We start from the raw sequence: 20,107 nt of genomic DNA, 5'->3' as shown, positions 1-20,107 counted from the left end.
CTTTGATTAAATAAATTTCTCTTAAGCGTTACTTCAATAGCTAAAAATGTAATTTATACCAGGTGAGTCTTTCTCCCCTGAAAATGTGGACCTGTACTGGACTGATTCTGAGCCTTCAAATGATTTTAACAGAAGTTTCACATAACGTAGAAGCTGATGTAAAAATAATGTTTGATTTAGCTACAAAATGATTATAACCAGCAGCAAGCAACAAATCCCCAACTACAGCATATAGTAGTTCATCGATGTAACAGCTGTGTAGCCCGACGTAAAAACATTTTGCTAGACAATGTCAAACATTGAGAAGTTTTTATTGTTATCAAACATCATCAAAGATGGCGTTTTGAAGCCAAAATTACCTCAGAAAGATACAGAGTTGATGAGAATCAACTCATTTAAAGTTTAAACTCAGTTTCACACAAACAAGATTTACAAATCTTTTACATTACCAAGGCACATTAAAACAAATCTTTCTCTTGGCTTTTTTCTATCCTTCTTCTTTCTTTTCTCCCTCCCTGAAGGATAAGTACTTTCATGAGACATTGTTTTGCTAACTTAACTTCTGACCGGAGCTTTGAATGCTCACTACACATTGCACGGCAGCTCATGTTATCAGCGATAACCGGTAAATACCTCGGCCACCAGGGGGCCCCCAAGAGCAATTTTTTTTTTTCTTTTTGTCCATAAAATAATGATTTCTACACACATTATCAAATATATATTATTGTAAAAACAAATTACTTCATAGTGAAATGGTGTGTTTTTGATATTATATGACATAGAAATTATTACTAAAAAACAAACCAAAAAATCAGCTCCACTGAGGGGGGCCCCTTAGTGGCACTAGGGCCCAAAGCAGCTGCTTAGTTTGCTTATGCCTTGGGCTGGCCTGGTGGCTACTATCGATTGTAGCAACCTGCGCCACCCACTGAATGTAACAACGTCAGCTTTCTGCTCCATAGTACACTAAACAGGCTTATAATACACTGGGGGAAACACTGTGTTGGACCAGACTTCCAGTGAGCATTGATCCATGACCCCATCGCTGGTTCACCTATTCCTTCCTTTGAAAGCTGACCTTTACTGGCTGGGATTCAACCACAAGAGCTGTAGTTTTGGAACTCTACTGACCAAGCTGTCTAGATATCAGGGTCAAAATGTAATTCCTCAGAGGTTTATGCATTTATCCTTTTACTTTTCCCTCTTTAACCATGTCCAGCTCTCGTTTTTATCTGGATTCTAGGCATTCAGCTACTAATTGTCCCTTAGTAGTAGGCAGAATTAACCCTCCTGTTATGTTTGTTTTTGAGGTACAGCAATAATGTTCCTGGGTCAGTTTGACCCGTGGAGTGTTTAATCCATGCAATAGTGTCAGAAATCAAAAGAATTCTCCAAAACATTTTGGCATCTGATTATTAACTCCAATACTATCCATTTCAATCAATATTTGTGCAATTATTCTTTTTATTTCTCAAAAATAAAGGATCAATGTCTAATTTACTCATTTATTCAATTGGACATAAAAAAATTATTTACATTTTTTATGTCCACTAAAAAATACCAGCAGACAAAAAAAAACAATAATTATCCTTGAAATAGACTTTTTGTAGTTTTTTTTTTATATTACATGTTGAATCTTTTTTCAAAGGGTTATCTTTATAATTGAACTTGAGACACGTATTCTGTTGTGGGTCAAATTGACCTGCTGATTAAAATCAAGACTAATTAGTCATGAAGAGAGTCAAGTCAAGTCAAGTATACTTTATTGTTAAAAATCTATGTAACAGGGTTAACACAGGAGTTTGAAATTGGGTTTCAGCAGTCGTCAATGTGATATATTCTCTTTCTTATTGTTTATTCAATGTCACATGCTGGTTTTTTTTTTAATTATGTAAAGCACCTTGAAATGCCTTGCTGCTGAAATGTGCTATACAAATAAAATTTGATTGATTGATTGATATAAATAAGACACTGATAGTAACCCCCCCACACACACACATACACACAATGTGCAGTAAAAATACTGATACATGAGTTTACATTCTCTCTCAGATACATTCACTCGCAACACACACACACTCACACACTGCAATACACAAGCATACACACACACATATACACACACATGCACACGCATGCACACACACACACACACACACACACACACACACACACACACACACACACACACACACACAACAGTAGAAGTGCAATCAGTGGACATACAGGTAATGTGAGGTAATGTAGATGCTGTATGCAAAGTGCAAAAAGTAAAGTGCAAGTGATGTGGTGAAAGAAATGTTTATGAAATATTCTCTAGTGTCCTTGAAATGTTCATGTAGTGTTCTTCAATGTGTTGATGAGTCTGATGGCTTGTGGAAAGAAGCCGTTTCCCAGTCTGCTTGCGCGACACGGAAAACTGCGGTAGCGCTTCCCTGATGGTAGTAGGGAGAAGTTTGTGTGCTGGGTGAGTGGAGTCTCTTATTATGTTCATTGTTCTCTTGGTGTGAAGTGTATAGGTCTTGAATAACTGGTCGAGGTGATCTGATGATCTTTTCTGCTGTCCTCACCACCCTCTGGAGTGCCTTCTTTTTTGCAGCTAGACAGCTGCCATGCCAGACAGAGAGGCTGCTGGTCAGGATGCTCTCAATGGACCTTACCACAGGGGCCGCATTTCATTGGCTAATGCCCATTTTACGTCACAGCACAGCTATCACGTGCCACCAGACCGACAAAGTTTTTGCGTCAGGACTCGAAAAAAATTGGTTCTCCGTCAGTGTGGTATCTGCACAGGCGATGTCAGGTATCCTGATCGTGTTTGTGGAACTAAAATTCACAGATTTCCAAAATCTGAAACGGAAAGCCTTGTTTGGATCAAAGCTTGTGCACAACCGCATTTGCAGCTCAACCGTCATAGGATCAATAAGAACAAAGGAGTGTCTGCTGGTTTAAGTATTATTGCTTTGCTTTCTTTGTGTTTAGAGAATGAAAAAAATTAGTCAATAATAAACACATCCATTATGAAAACCTTTTAGCCAAGTACAGCATAATGGCAGTACCGATACAACTTCTACATCCTGAAGCCTGAACATTCAAACCCTCAATACCATGAATGCCCGACTTACCCAGCCTTGCAAGAACAATAGCCATCAGTGATCATGTCCACGGCTATATTTATGCTGAGGGTGTGAGAATCTGCTGTTTTTCTCATCGACCGGTAGCATTTAGCTGTGACGACCACAATGTTGGAGGCATTGCGTGGCTCAAACACCTTGATGTCGTCCAAAAAAGATGAAAAAAGATGACATGAACTTGTTGGTTCCCTTGTCCATTGGTCGTGGCTGATATTTTGTGAAAATCCGGCAGAAATGCTAAACTAATCGACCCAGAAATACTCTGCAGAGAACGAAAAATGCCATGTTTAGACGTTGGAGCTAAGCTGTTAATGTGAGACATGAAGTCACGTGGGACTTTCGAGGGGCGTTTCTGGGCGGAGCTTGGTAAGATCCATGGCTCCCTATAGAAGGAGGTGAGAGCAGATTTGGGGAGGTTGGCTCTTCTTAGCCTCCGCAGGAACTGGAGACGTGTCTGAGCCTTTTTGACCAGGGAGGTGGTGTTTGTAGTCCATGTGAGTTTATCTGTGATGTGAGTTGGTTTTTCTTTCCTGAAGTCCACAGTTATTTCTTTTTTATGTTTCCCCCCCCACTTCTACTGAGTGTCCACTTAGAGTAGTCAAAAGTTGCATGAACACCTGCTTTCTCGCAGTTTCCTAGTGAAGTAAAGAGAATAGTGAGAAAGTGTGTGTGTGCATGTGTACGTGTGTGTGCGTGTGTGTGTGTGTGGTGAAATATGGTTCATAGTTGCAAGGAAACAAATAGAATTAGTAATTTTTAAAAACTTTTTTACCCTTCAACTTGACTGCCAGGTCAAATTGACCCGAACAGTATCTATGTAATATGTAGATGCAGGGAGTGGGGAGGTTGCAAATGTGTAAAATTAACCATTTTAGGTATTTAGAGTGTACCTATTAAGACAAATAGAAAAAGTTTCATGCAAAAAAAATACTTGTAATTATTTTTTTTATTTGATCCACAACATAACAGCAGGATTAAACACCACAGTGTCAATAATCAAATCATTTTCTGAGGAAAAACTCAATGTCTTCAAGTTTCAACCCACATGTTGAGACTTGTGGGTTTCAACACAATAGCCTGTGTTAACAATAGCTAACACAGGCTATTGTTAGCATAACATATCCCTCTGATTTCAGCAGAAATTTTCTGAAACATAAAGCAAATCACTGATTTTTCTAGATGTCAATCACAGAACCTTACAGTCATAAGGCAGGATGTAAAACCATTAACTTCTAGCCCACTCTAACCTACTCTTAATGTCTGCTGTTGTGTGAAATATTTAAAAGTAGGAGTCCCCCAGTGTTCACCCAGCCAAGTGGTTAAAAACTGAAGCCTGACCTTTATGACTCAGTTACATTCAGAGACAAACCAAAAGCTAAGGAATCCCATTAACAGAGTCCCTGCTGGGAGAAGCCTTCATGGGAATGCTGCTGTCATCACAACTGCATCCATCACACAGGATTAGAGGCCCATCTATAATACATGATGCCAGTTTGACTGGAGAGCTACAGGCCAGCGGTGAACTGGAGCATGAAAGCGTGTACAACGAGAGGAGGAGTGACAGTTACCACAAGCTGCATGGGATCTGGAATCCTTTTCCACTCTAATGTAAATAAAAACCCAAACTTGTCCTGCATAGAACCAATTTCCTTCATGCTTTCAGCATTCTGAGAATATTCTTGCCTCATAGTAGGTTTGATGGCTGATGTGCTTTACTTCGTATCCCTGATGAGAGTTACAAGCACAGAATGATATTTCTCTTCTGACCTACTTTCCCTGAATTCATGCATAGAAACAGATATAGATAGGTCTGCACTGTTGCTCTAGAAGACAACCTCTGGTTATTTTAGTTGCATTTTTTAATCTCTGTTGTTTACTAAAGGTGCACAGATTATAAAGGAGATATGTTTACCATCCAACACACGTTATTGTTGTTGATGCGTTGAATGTGTTTAGCCAACCAACCAATCTTGCATCATAATACGTCCTGAGAGCATGATCCAGCTCTGCTTGTATTTGCAGGATAAAACAGATACCTGCATAGTGCAAATAAATATCCTGCATATTCTGTTTTGAAGGAACATCCCAGATGAAAGCAGCACGCTGAAAGAATTGAACTCATATTCAAAATGAATTGATTCTTTACTTACATTCTTATTAAATGGGATGTTTTTTCAGCTGATATTGGAGCGCAACTAATGGATCTTTGATGGCAGTTACACAACCACGTTCCCCCTCTCTCTGCGCGGGTTAGTGGGCCACCGCTGTGTGGAAACCAGGACTCACCTCCACAAAATAGAAGCAGGGCAACAGGCTGACGCTGTCTTTGGTCAGGACCTCCTTCTCTCTAACAGACATGATCAGGCCTCCGGATGTCCAAACGGATCCAAAATGTAACAGGGGGAAGGAAGGCGTCCGGCCGGGATCAGGAGCGCGTCATGCCGCCTGGGATCCAGAAGCTCAACCCGACAGCTGCTCGGACTCCAACCTAGCGGCTCGGTTTCCCCTCGGACCAGAACCGAATCTGCGCTGGTGGGGAGCTCCAGGTCGGGTTCTGAGCATGTCGCGCTGCCAGCTGTCAGATGGAGAGCGGGGTCGCGTCGACGTGTGGAGGGAGGAGAGGAGGAGCATGCGCACTGAAGAGCAGCTATGACAGCAGCCAGACTAACTCCAGGCTCGCATCCTTCTGCTTCACATTACGCTTTAACATCTTCAGTTTAAAATGTAACTTTAGTAAAACATTCCATTAATTAGATTGACAGAACGTTCAGTTATTTTGAGTTTACATGCCGTGTCTGCGACAGACTGGCGACCTGTCCAGGATGTACCCTGCGTCTCGCCCGAAACGTTAGCTGGAGATGGGCACCAGCACCCCTCCCGACCCCACTGAGGGACAAGGGTGAAAGAAAATGGCTGGATGGATGGATGCTGTGTTGTAAAAAAAAAAAGTGTTTGCTCCCATATAGTAGCTTCCGTTTTTGCTATTCTATCACAGGGCATATGTTTCATATGAATTTAATTTTAACTTAGACAAAGAAAACCTGAAAAATAGAAAGTTGTTTTCAAATAACACTTTTGTTTATGATTAGAAAAAAGCTCTCCAAAACTAGCAGCTTCTGAAAGAAAGATAAAAAAACAACAGTTTTAATTCAATTTACTGGATCATTCAATGGTGCTGCGCAACAGGCTCAAAATCCAAAAATGTATTCCTTTTTAGGCAGAGCCTGAGCTCACTGGTAAATCACAGCTAATCTGTCAGATTGGTACTTTGGTGACGGAACAAAACTGCTTCTGGATCTTGTGTTGCTACATATCACCATACAGAACAAACTATCACAGGCTGACGTTGGCTGTTTGTTATTTTTGTATTAGTCGTTATTTTCATCTGATTTGAGCTCATTTTGCTCTCAGTGTTCACTTTCAGCTTCCTATGCAGCCCAGAGTTCCATCTTCATGTCCTGTCCCTCATCTTGAACGACAAGCCCACTACAGGCTGGTTTAGCTTCTTCTTCCTGGTGAATAAAGCCATCAGCTTTCTGCAACTCTGCCATCAGGGTTATAAGAGTGAGAAAACTTCAACAAGTCTGTTTTCATCTTCTCTCTCCACACCAGAGTGCAGAAGCTGTTTCATGTGGAGTAATGATCCTACTTTGCTTTTGATTATTTTTCTTTTCAGTCGAGACAAGGAAACACATTAGCTTGACTAGCAACAGTTGTCTGCAGTCTCTCCATCTCAGCAGCTGGAGTTTATAACTACTTCAGCATAGTCATAGTAACAGTGTCCTCTTTCACTACTTTCCCAGGTCTCTCAGGATGTGAGGACAGCCTGAACAAGGCAGATTTACTCATAGACCAGATTCCTCCCATGTCTTGATTTAACTGAACTCCAGGGGATGGTCAGGGCCTGAGAAGTTTTTTTTTTCTCCATCCACTGACTCTTTCTTTTTAATAACATTTTCTCTGATTGGTTGGAGTCTTGAGTTTTCATGCTATAATTGTAGCCAGGAATATTGATGAACCAGTGAATGGACTTCCAGAACCAGCTGCTGTTACACCACGATCACTGACTCAGCTGATCTCCATCCCACTCATTGTGAGGTCAGTCACCTTTAAGAGGAGTAAATATTTATGCTTATGTAAAGCAGTGCACAAGTGTCCCAAAAGAGGATGCTGTTGGTACCACCGCAATTCTGGCATGTTTGTCCTGCCGGGGACACCGTAGTGCAGGGGATTTTTGTGCGTGAACTGCTGTATTTTTTACAGTGTGTTTACTGCTTGTAAGGTAATCAGTAGCTCGGCTAGCCCGGTGTAAAACTGACCATTATATTTTTCTATTGGTTCAGATTGCCAGTTAGGCACAAATTACATTTTCTTTCTGGTGATGTTTGATTGTTTTGTGATGCTTGATTGTTTTGTAAAAGAAAGAAAAAAAGCGGTTGAATGCTGACAGTGTGTTTACTGCCTGTAAGGTGGACGAAATAAACGCGCCAAGGTCTCCGCACAACTAAGATCGCTGTGTCTGATTCCTCTTTTCTGCACGGATCACATCCCATCTTCACTCACAAATAAAACACAACGCAGAGTTCATAGGGTGTCTTCCACCAGCGGCAGATCCAAAGAGGGAAAGCCTGGGTTACACTTACATTTGTTCTTATTTTATGTTAAATGTTTTTACTTTAATTTAATTTTCAAGAAATCAGTTTTCTCTTTGGCATTAAATATGATTTTGTCAAAAAAATCAAAATGTTGTTTTTTCTTGTATATCTAAAAAAAGATTCAAAGTGGTAAATAGTTTTGAGAGGCACTGTGTCACTGAACAAACGTCTGACCATGACTGAAGGTGTTGTGACAGTAGCAACATGTGTCACAGTGCAACAACTCAGCTTTCAGACTGCTAAAAGGTAAAGAGACACCACATGGCGGGAGTCCTGTTACTGCTGCTGCCATGGAGACGGGCCTGGAAACACGTCTGCCCTCTGCAAGCTTCTGCTCTGTGAAATCCTAAAAGCAAAAAGACCATGAAGTTATGGAAGCTTCTAATATCAGCTAATTAGTTGAATAGTAAAGGTCAGCTTTTAAATATTAAAAAATGTGTGTAAACTATCATGCACTTGGAATCAACTGAAAGTACTTGACTAATCAAATGTAAACCCTAGTCTAACAACCATATAAGAATACAACCAATAAATACATAAAAGAGAAGGCCTCCTTAATGAAACATATCCATAAGCTTATATATAAAATTAAAGCCTCCAACACATGGAAGCTGAGTACTGCATGTGTAAAGAGATAAAAATGTTCTGTCACTTTTCTACCTGTCCATAACTTTCCATTAGTTAGAATTATACATAAAATGAAGTATAACTTAAGATAATAAGTGTAGCTTTATTAAACTTTAATATGTGGCTTGTTGAGAGGTGGGCTATACTCCAAACATGTTGGGTTTTATTTTTGGGTTTATTGTTGTCCTTGTGTTTAGGGGTGGGATTTATTTTACACTTACATCACAGGAACCCTCCAGACAGACGTGATGGACACGCGCATGCGTTCTAGCAGCAGAGCTCCCTTCCTCATGAGCAGGTGCAGGGGAGCTGAAAGGTATAGGAAGGGGGCTCAGAGTGATGGAACAGACTGAACACTGCTGACTGTGCGTGTGTGTGTGTGTGACTGACTGGATGGTAAAGCAGAAGAAAACCACTGGCTGCTGTCTGACTTCAGGAAGGCTGAACAGCACTGGGAGCAGACTCTTCTGCTCTGTTCCGTGTCTGCTGTAATATCACCCAGGCAGCAGAGCTACAGGAAGGTAACGAACCATCTAAATTCCTGGAATGTAGATTTTACTGTGAGGCTCACAAACCTGAACTGATCTCATTGTTAGTGAAACTACTGTAGGTCCTTCTTCAGTTCAACAACTGCAGCCAACAGTTCAACAACTTCTGTTTCTTTAAATATTGTGAGATTTCTAAGTGAGAAATGATTCACAATGTAATCTAAAATCCAAAATATGGATTGAAACCTTAATGATGCAAATTTTGAGATTGTTGATTCTAAAGGATCTTAAGACAAGACAAGACAAGACAAGACAAGACAAGACAAGACAAGATAAGATAAGATAAGATAAGATAAGATAAGATAAGATAAGATAAGATAAGATAAGATAAGATAAGATAAGACAAGACAAGACCCATGGGGGAAATTTGATGCAAGAGGTGGAGAGACAGCAAAACATACAGACAGGTGAGATAATGATGTCTCAGTGCAGAGAAATTTCTACAAAGTGAAACAGCTGTACTAACAAGTGGCATCTGAAATGAGAGGGGAAAAATGACATCAGAGTGTAAATAAATAGAAACTGTTTCACATTCTAAGACAATACAACTTCATGTATGTAATGTGAAATAAAGCAACTATGCAATCAAAACTAGGTAGATGGAGCAAATCATAAAATATTAAATGAATAGGAAAAAAAGAAACTTTACTCCTCGAACAACTGAATGGTTATTTTTTCATAAGATTTTTCACAATAGTTGCTTTCCCAACAAATGGTTTTGTTTATACATAATTTAACAGTACATGAGACAAATCATTTATGCCCGTTTCATTATGCTGCCGTCATAGACAGACTTCAAGAGGACGGGCTGAATATTCAACACTTCAAGGACATTTTCACTGTGTTTACAAGTCCACTTTTATATTTCTTTAGCCAGGCTTTAGCCAGGTTCGGACAAGGTGCAATAAAAGTGTCGTGGCTTGTGATGCACAGTATATTTAACGGGCTCTGACTTTACCCTGTTCTGAGTGACCATTTTGAAGACCTTTTACTGCTTACGTACTTTGTACTGTTAAGAGTTCAGCTTATTTTATTTTTATTTTTTCAGATTTTTAGCTGCCGTTTTGGCTGATATCATGTTCCTTTATTCCAGCAAAATGCCAAACCTCATGCTTGATCCACTGGCTCTGGTCGTGTTGTAACAATTTCAAAATACTGTATATTCATTTCTATAATGCTCCATTTTTCTGAACATGCATCTATGTTCAGAAAAATGAACATCCATCCATCCATTTTCTTACACCCTTACAGTGATGTCGGGAGGGTTGCTGGTGCCCATCTCCAGCTAACGTTCCGGGCAAGAGGTGGGGTCACCCTGGACAGGTCTCCAGTCTGTCACAGGGCAACACAGAGACAGGCAGGACAAACAACCATGCACACACACACACACTCACACCTAGGGACAATTTAGAGAAACCAATCAATCTGACAGTCATGTTTTTGGACTGTGGGAGAAAGCCAGAGTACCTGGAGAGAACCCACACATGCACAGGGAAAACATGCAAACTCCATGCAGAAAGATCAGTCAAACTCAGGACCTTCTTGCTGCAAGGCAACAGCTCTACCAACTGTGTCACTGTTAAAGGTTAAACATCTACAGCTATCCCAGCTTCAACATGTTTAGATTTTCATGCAATAGTAGTAGAATCTTCAAATTGTTAATAAGTGAATTGAACATCTATGTTTAACTGTCCAAACACAGTCATGACATGCTTTTAGGCTTCTGTGTTGATGACTGACCACAGTTTTTATGAGAGTTTTATGACCAAGATCCAACATTTAGGATTCTGGTACTTAGTAAGGCTAAATTGAGAAATGCTTCAGTAAATCAGTCAGTCCTGAAACTAAACATGGAACATTAGGCAGAGTAGAATGCCATCATATGCTCATCCTACAATCTGCACTTTTGATTCTGATTGTGTTTGTGAAGAAAACCAGGCTGTGATGCAAGATACACTCTAAACCTGTTCTCAAAGTAAAGGAATATTGCATCATACTCGCATCGTAATATATTGTATTGCATTGCATCCTATCACATCATCAAGATTGAGTTTGTTTTCATTGCTCCTAGGGAGGAGTATCGGCGCCATCTTTGGTGTCCACAAACACAACAGGTGTTATGCCCAGAAACGCACGCCTGCCCAAATTTGCGTCCCCTGTCGCGGGAGCGAGCATCGCTCTAAGCTCTCGCATATTGACGAGAAAACGGACAAAAATATGACCGAAGAGGAAATTTTAAAGATATTTGTAACATTATCACGTTTCTTAACCATGTAATCCCTAATACGTTGGGTTTTATTTCGCAAATTACTTGAATTAAATACGGGTTTTACACCTTTACTGAGTCGAACATATGAGTCGAACTTTTTTTCAGTCCGTGTCTGTTGTAAATGTTCTCCGCAAATGGTTTGAAATTCTCTGCTTTGTCTTTTAATACCATAATAGCTCAAAAGCATTACAACAAAGACCCATTATGTAGAACATTTTACATCATGCTTAACTTTCTAGTCTGTTAATGTAGGAGGAAATGCAACTTAATTTATGAGCCTGAAAATATTTGCATCCGTCTTGTTGATATGAAACTTATAGCATTAGCTCAGAGAACAAGTGTCATTACGTAGAAGAGATTAAATCCTTTCAGCTCTTTATTTCCACCAATTAGCACAGGGATGCATGTTTTGGCAATATAAATTTTGAGCCTGCCACAATATGTCTATTCCCCTCAAATATTATTATAGTGATTTAAAACTTATAACAGCAGTTCTTGGAACTACTCTCATTATGTAGAAAAAGTTATTTCACTCTTAACTCTTTATTTCTCCAAGTTAGCACAGGGATGCATTTTTGGGCAATATTTCCAGCCTGCCAAAATATGCATCCCTTCTCTATTCCCCTCAAATATTATCCTATTGATTTAAAACTTATACCAGCATTTCATGGAACTACTATGATTTTGTAGAATAATTTATTTCACAAAAAACTATTTATTTCTCCATGTTAGCACAGGGATGCATTTTTGGGCAATATTTTCAGCCTGCCAAAATATGCATCACTTCTCTATTCCCCTCAAATATTATCCTATTCATATAAAACTTATACCAGCAGTTCATGGAGCTACGCTTATTGTGTAGAAAAAGTTTTTTCACCCTTAATTCTTTAATTCTTCAAATTATCACAAGGATGTATTTTTGGGCAATATGGATTTCCAGCCTGCCAAAATATGCATCCCCTCTCTATTCCCCTCAAATATTATTATAGTGTTTTAAAACTTATAACAGCAGTTCATGGAACTACTGTGATTGTGTAGAAAAAGTTATTTCACTCTTAACTCTTTATTTCTCAAAGTTAGCACAGGGGTGCATTTTGGGCAATATTTCCAGCCTGCCCAAATATGCATCCCCTCTCTATTCCCCTCAAATATTATCCTATTGATATAAAACTTATACCAGCAGTACTTGGAACTACTCTCATTATGTAGAAAAAGTTACAGACGATGTCAAGTATCCTGATCGTATTTGTTGAACTAAAATTCACAGATTTCCAAAATCTGAAACGGAAAGCCTTGCTTGGATTAACGCTTGTGCACGACCGTCGTAGGATCAATAAGAACAAAGGAGTGTCTGCTGGCATAAGTATTATTGCTTTGCTTTCTTTGTGTTTAGTGAATGAAAAAATATAGTCAATAATAAACACATCCATTATGAAAACCTTTTAGCCAAGTACAGCATATTGGCAGTACCGATACAACTTCTACATCCTGAAGCCTGTCTGTTACACAGCCTTACGTTAACTGAACGGATCAATATGCAATGTATACCGTATCTGACATACATTAAAGATTTTATTTCACCTGAAAAGGCTTTTTACTAAACTGTACTCGTGTTAGCCACGCTAACTTTTACTAAACTGTAATTGTGTTAGCCACGCTAGCACCGAGTACCGTGTATAAGTCCTAGGCACATTCGAACCATCAAAACCATGAATGTCCAACTTACCCAGCCTTGCAAGAACAACAGCCATCAGTGATCTTGTCCACGGCTATATTTATGCTGAGGGTCTGAGGATCTGCTGTTTTCCTCATCGATTGGTAGCATTTAGCTGCAACAATGTTAGAGGCATCGCGTGGCTAAAACATCTTGATGTCATCCAAAAAAGATGACATGAACTTGTTGGTTCCCTTGTCCATTGTCGTGGCTGATATTTTGTGAAAATCCGGCAGAAATGCTAAACTAATTGACTCAGAAATACTCTGCAGAGTCAGTCGAAATGGTAACGTTTCATATCCCTTCAAAATAAGATACAGATGCGCCACAAAAATGAACATTTTACTTTCGTGAAAACTTTAACTCACGGGAGCCCTGAACTTGTTTCTCTGCAACGAGACGGTCCCATCAGGGAGTGACGAGAGACAATGACACCTTAAGTGTTGCTTATATCCACAGTCTGCTTGGTCTCTAGTGGCGAAGCAGCTTGAAGCTTCATTGCCTCATTAGCAGCCGGTCGCCGCATGTTACGCAGAGCGGCTTGTAATGTGGGACTCACCTACCAGTCCGGGATAAATCCATTCTCCTGTCTCTTCTCTGGGCCTTTTCCCCTTTGCAAAGAAACTTTCCAAAGACATCTGATCTGTTTTACTCATTTTGCTGCTTGTGGCTCAATGTTGGTGCGCAAGTAACCGAGAAAATCCGGTTAAAGGATTTTCAAAATAAAAGATCCTCCAGACTCAAATAATACATAAAACGGAAATATTTAATTATTTATTGCGCGGGCCGGTACCAATTGGTCCACGGACCGGTACCGGTCCACGGACGGGGGTTGGGGACCACTGTACTAAAGTATACTTTTTTTTCACCCGGGAACACTATGAAGCTAACTGGAAATTGCCTGCAATGTAAACAGCCGTCCTCCAGTGTGCAGACAGAAGAGCTGATCTGAACCAGGTGGCTGTTAATGTTAGTTTAATATTTGGAAGTGTGACCAACACAGACTGAACGCCTTCATTCACTTTCTCCACTGCCGTTGATGGAACTACAGGCAGACTAGAATTCCAAAACATCGCAGAAAAACAATGTCATTGTTCTCAACTTCTCCTTCTGTTCGCTGATTGGCCCGGCTAAAAATCTACTGGAGGCAATCCAAGCAAATTGGGAGGAAGTCCAGGCTGTGCTGTAAGCAAGATTATTTTTTTGAGCGGAATTAGACAGGCCAGACTGTCATTTGAGTGGTGCCAGAACACCAGTGGAATCATTTCCTTTGTGAAATTAAGCACCTCCCTAATGACTCACTTGTGACCAAAGTCTTGTTGTCATGTTCTTACAGTTTACAACCAGTACTGGGTGTAAACTGTACTGGGTACAGCACAGTTTACACTGTTGACTCCTTGTATTTGTGAGGTCAGTGCGCACGCACGCGCACACACACACACACACACACACACACACACACACACACACACACACACACACACACACACACACACACACACACACACACACGTGAACTTTGCCAGGCAAAAACGTGGCCCACTGCAACTCTTTGCTTCATTAAAGTAGCACGAGTTTCATTTATTTATGTAAAAAGAAAATAACTGACAATAAAATGTTTTTTTTTTAAACCCAACTCTTTAATGTATGTTTGGAGAAGAGTCAGATTTGCCTGCAGTTTGTTAGTTGCAGATGAAGTGTGATCATATCAGGGTGAGATCAGGCAGAATCAGTTTGTTCTCATTATCTGTTGATGACATCTAGTGGCAGAGAGGCAGAACTACAGCCTGACTTTGTATATAGTTTCCATTAGACAGAAGTGAATTGATTTCAGACTGCTTGCTGTGATTTTATTGCTTTTAGCTGCCTGATGTGAATGCACCAATCCATTTATTCTCTGTGGCGAATCAATAAATGACTGAATTAATAAAATGACTGATTTTACAGCAACACTTTTTCATTTTAGGATTACTGCGTTTTCTTTTGATGATTGACATCAATCATCATGTTATGATGATTGATGTCATCATAACATCAATCCAATGTTATGACATTAAAAAAGATGTCATAACATTAAAAAGATGTCATAACATATTTTTTAACTTTCTGTATAGCTCCTTTAAGTTTCTTTTGATTTCTCTGCAGTTTTTGCTGACAAGAGGAATATGCCTACTCAACACGTTAGTAGGAAAGAGCAGAGGAAAATGTACACGTCATTGGCATATGAGGTAAGAAGATCAAGATTACATTATTGCCAAACATTTATTATTTGTCTGAACAATTCTAAGGAACCATCTTTCCGATTAGACCCATTTAAATATATACTTATGTTTTCAAACTTAAATTAACACATTTCAGGTCAAACTGGCCTTGGGCCTGGAAGATTACTAGATTTGTATGTTTGACTAAAAATTACCATGATGTTGTAAAAGCAAAGGCATCTCAACCAGTATCAGTTTTGGACTGTAAACTGTAGAAGTGATCAACTGGAAAATGGTCCAGATTACATTGTGCCTATTTTAATTACATATACCCAAAACAAAGCATCTCTGACTTTCTCACAGCAAAACGTTCAAAACGTGATTGGAGTTGACTCCTTGTATTTGTGAGGTCAGTGATCACAACTGCTTGAGACCCCCTCTAAAACAGCTTTGAACTGCTCAAACTGGGCCCATTCTATATGGTTAGGTCCAAAGTCAGTTATACTCCTGGCAGATTTTGATTAAATCTATCAGTGAGAATGCATTACTGTTCTTCTGGATAGTTATGCTATATCTTTTGTCCGATTGGTATACTCCCAACAAAGAAGCTAGACATGTCTTAGGAAAATGGATTCCGTGTGTAACAAAATAAAGTGATAGCAGACCCGCAGTATAAGTGTTTGGGGTTAAATGAGACCTCTGCCTTTTCTGATTTGACTTGGTGACTTTAGCATGTGGAGATGACATAGTGGGTTTTTCTGGAAAGTTTTCCCAATCCTTCAATATCACTGCCTCGACTTCATGCCACAATCATTTTTTTTCAAGAAAACCAGCCTGTAGGAAGAGTCTTCACTTCACTGGGTTGGATGAAAGATGCAGCATAAATGTGTTATGAAGTATGACATGGCAGATAAGCTGTGACTGCTCGAAGCATGCAACTTTGATGATTTCCCTTGCATTGCCTTGCCTTTTAATAAGTGATTTTTATTTATATGCATTGGTGGAATCAAATCCTAAGTGCTGAACTTAGCATGCCTGCAGAAATGCTCTAGATTTTTCTCAGTTTTTGCAATGCCTGGTACCAAGGGCGTAGGAACGAGTCTGTCATTGGGGGGACGCATATCAGAAACCTGACAGATCAGTAAATAGCTTGAGCAGAAATGTCATAAACTATTATGCCATCAACACGTCAGTAATGCGTTACTCTAATCTGACCCTGGTTTCAGTAACAAGTATTCTAACATGTTACTATTTACAATCCAATAATCAGATTAAAGTTATGCATAGTACAATGACCGTCATTCCAGGATGAACACTCACTTTAGCATTTGCCTCACAACTAGCAAGATGAATACTCTGGTAGCACAGACAGGCTAACAGATTCTGATATATCTTATTGGTCAAAATGCATTGATATAAATTGACTGGTAATTGAACTGGTTCTACCTCTTTCTAAAACCAAAGTAGAAAACAGCTCATAAAATAAGACTTGACAGTTTTAAACTCAATACACCAGTTTGACCAACAAAACTAAAATGTAAAAAACAAGTTTTGTTCTTCTTGAACAACTCTCTACATCAGTGCAACAGTTTGATCTACAAAATAAATAAAAATGATACTTTTCACATCTGACCTGTAGCTCCTCACCGTTAACTCAGTCTCACTTTCCAGCTCTGCATTCAGTAACTTACCAAATATGATCCATAAAAACACTGAGGCAAAAAGACTAAATGTTTTTTTTCCCTGTCATTTTCAGCAGCAAACATTTAACTAAAATATCTACAGATATGTGTTTCTGTCTCTGCCTCCCTCTGACTCTCTGCAGCCTGATGTTCCTGCATGGATTCACAACAGACACTACAGTAATGTACAGTGTCAGAATGTGAACTAAATATAAAAAGTATGTTTTTATCATACAGAATGAGAATTTAAACAACTTAATTTTCAGATGTATACATTATTATACATCTCAACTCTATTTATTGTGTAGCAAAAATTTTCACTCATTTATTTTTAAACCTTTCCTGAGGTAAACCTACCTCACTTTTCTTATTGTCTGCTAACCATTATCCTTATAGTGTGGAAATAATGAAAAAATATTGAAACGTTGAAAGAAATCAACCTGACATCAGTCTTCACCTGTTCTCCTTTCTGGTTTTATTGAAATTAATATACATTTTATATCTTCACACTCTGAAAGTGCATCTGGCTTTCCTATGTCTTCCCTGACCTGCTCCTCTCATAATAATAGTTTAGTTTATTTAAAAATTGAAAACAGTTAATGCATATTTCAATAAACTAAATGAAGATCTCACCAGAGCTTCTTAACCTTTCTTCAATATCATTCTAGCACTGCTGTTCTCCTAAATATAATATAATATAATATAATATAATATAATATAATTACTATAATATAAATACATGTTAAGCGGTCGAGTATGATCAGGTGTTGTTCAGTTTAAATAATAAAAAGGCTAATTTTGCTGCGGTTTCAGTCTCATTCTAAATCAGTGTTTCTCAACCTTTTTCAGCCGAGCCTATAGATTAATAGTTTTATTGGACAGAAATTACAAAGAACAAATCTGGTTCTTAATCAAATCCCAATGAGTCAAATTGAAAGTGTCATGGAGTCATCAGCCTCATGACATTAACACTGACATGAAAAATAACATTGAAGAAAAAAATATATAAAATCTAATTAAAAACATAAATAAGTGATCAGTTCTTTACTGTTATGGTCTGTAAGATATATTTATTCTCAGTATTAGATGCAGTGGCGGAGCCAGAGGGGGGGCCAGGGGGGCCAGTGCCCCCCCTGTCATCTGATTGGCCCCCCTAGTGGCCCCCCCAGATGATTGACATGTAACAGCGCCAGGTTATTTCTGCACATTATTTGGAATCATTCTAAGCCAACCTAATATCTAAAGAAGAAAAACAATAATAAATATATGAAAAGAAAATGTATAAAACTTTATATATAAGTCCATGTGATGACATAAATAAATAGATTTTTATCAGGCGCGATACCAGCCTCCTTTATACTCATAACAACAAGCTGATATTCTTCTCCTGGGTGTTTCAGTTGTGCTGCTGTGGTGCAACTCAAAGGCTAAAGCACTTCATACCTGGTGGTTGTAAAACACCAATAAGTTATTTATTGATCCTCCGCAAAAAAAAAAGAAAAAACCGAAGAGGGGCCGACAATGTTCGTAGTTTGGATCAGAGGTGGCGCTGGAGATTTTTCGTTGACCGTCAAAAAAAAATCATTTTATTTCCAATTTGTAGTCATCAAACAAAACATTTATTATTTCTCTGCTAGAACGTTTTTGAAATCAGGTAACATTTCACGAAATGACGTGATTAGAAGACGACAGAACTCTGATCGTTTCCTGATCCCTCAGCGGGAGAAAAACCAGCAGAAGCGGATCAGCTGAGCTAGGCCCTCCAAAGTCTCTGGTCCGTTAAAGCGTCCAGATCAGAGATGATTCTCTGACAGATATTGTTCTTAGTCTGATTAATAATGAGCTTCACGATGTTCTCTGTGCGTAAAGTTGAAACTGTCTGCGCACCAAGTGGTCAGCTGATCATAGTCTGGACAGAAACCAGCGGACTGCTCTCTGTTCTCATCAAGACGAGGCTGAGGAGGGAATCTGACATATTAACTCAGTTTTACTGGTTTTGTTTTTAAAACACCATTAACGTAAGCAGTGTAACTATATATTGTATATTTGGCGTTTGTCATCTCATGTGTGATTAGTTGAAGTTTAACGGTGGAGCATTTACGCGCATTTATTGCCCAGCGCTCTGCGCTTGTTTCTGCCTAACGGATCTGCACTTTAATTTCTTTCCTCTCTCAACAGTCAGCTGTTATTCCTCTACTTAAACTACAATAAGTAGATCACATTCTCTTTAGGTTTTCTCTGTGTGCTGCAAACTCATTAAATGTAAAGTCATTAGAAGCCCGAACCACCATCAGGCAAATAATTCTGGTCCGACCCGAACTATTGTTACCTGTCAAATTACCTGTCCAAACAGAGCTTCCTAACCAAGGTGTCCATAACTCTTCAACACGCTTCCGGTCAGAAAGACGCATTTAGTTCAGTGTCCATGAGATGATATTCAGAAAGGATCTTTAATTTGATTGATTTTAGTTGCCTCTGCAATGAACTCTTTGCGTAAAGTCTATCATGTCTCCATGTGCGCCAGTCAAAGGTGTTAATTATAACATGTCAAATGACAGAGGGGCTTAAAAAATAACCAAATATTCAGTTTGATTATTTTTTATATATATACTGCTCAAAAAAATAAAGGGAACACTTAAGTGTTCACTTAAGTGTTTAAGTGTTCCCTTTATTTTTTTGAGCAGTGTGTATATATAATATATATATATATATATATATATATATATGCACACACACATTTAAAATTTTGCCCCCCCAGAGGTAGTCCTGGCCCCCCCTTGGCCCCCTCAACTTTAAAAGTCTAGCTCCGCCACTGATTAGATGTGGTCTCAACCCATGGCACTTCAACAATGTTATTTTACTTTTTATCTGGAAATAGTGTCTGTTTATTCTTGCCATACAGTCTCTGTATTAATTATTGCTCGAAAGGTCTTGCCATACCAGTTTATTCCTCTGTATTTACTTTAGTTTCTTAGTTTATTCTTGCATTTTGTTCTTCATTCATTTCCATTTAGTTTCATTTGATTGTTATTATCCTCTCTTGATTTATTGCTATGTCCACTTTAGTTTCTTTCCTCTTGCTGGGGAGAGGGAAGTCTGGGCCTCCCTTCTGAAGCTGCTGCCCCCGCGACCCGACCCCGGAGAAGCGGAAGAAAATGGATGGATGGATACTAATATATTAATAGTATATTTAAAATATATTTGAAGTATATGAAATATATATTTTTAATATAATTCTGAGACAAAATTATTGCACTCAAAATATAATAATTAGAGG

At 38.9% G+C, this 20,107-nt stretch overlaps 1 protein-coding gene across 2 annotated transcripts in view; it reads right to left on the bottom strand.

The window, feature by feature from the left end:
* plppr4b (phospholipid phosphatase related 4b) overlaps positions 1-20,107 on the bottom strand; it is a 69,633-nt gene that overhangs the window by 42,688 nt on the left and 6,838 nt on the right. For both annotated transcript variants that reach the window (XM_008438532.3, XM_081601458.1), the window contains exons 2-4: positions 8,807-8,957; positions 8,638-8,725; positions 5,421-8,135 (exon numbers count right to left, since the gene is read on the bottom strand). In XM_008438532.3, the coding sequence (XP_008436754.1) occupies positions 5,421-5,492 (72 nt within the window). In that variant the 5' untranslated portion in view covers positions 5,493-8,135; positions 8,638-8,725; positions 8,807-8,957. The remainder of the gene's footprint in view (positions 1-5,420; positions 8,136-8,637; positions 8,726-8,806; positions 8,958-20,107) is intronic.

Source organism: Poecilia reticulata, chromosome 20, assembly GCF_904066995.2.
Source record: "Poecilia reticulata chromosome 20, P_reticulata-male-v2, whole genome shotgun sequence".
NCBI classification, from domain to species: Eukaryota; Metazoa; Chordata; class Actinopteri; order Cyprinodontiformes; family Poeciliidae; genus Poecilia; species Poecilia reticulata.
The sequence above is the reverse complement of the archived record's forward strand: the minus strand, read 5'-3'. Positions and strand labels throughout refer to the sequence as shown.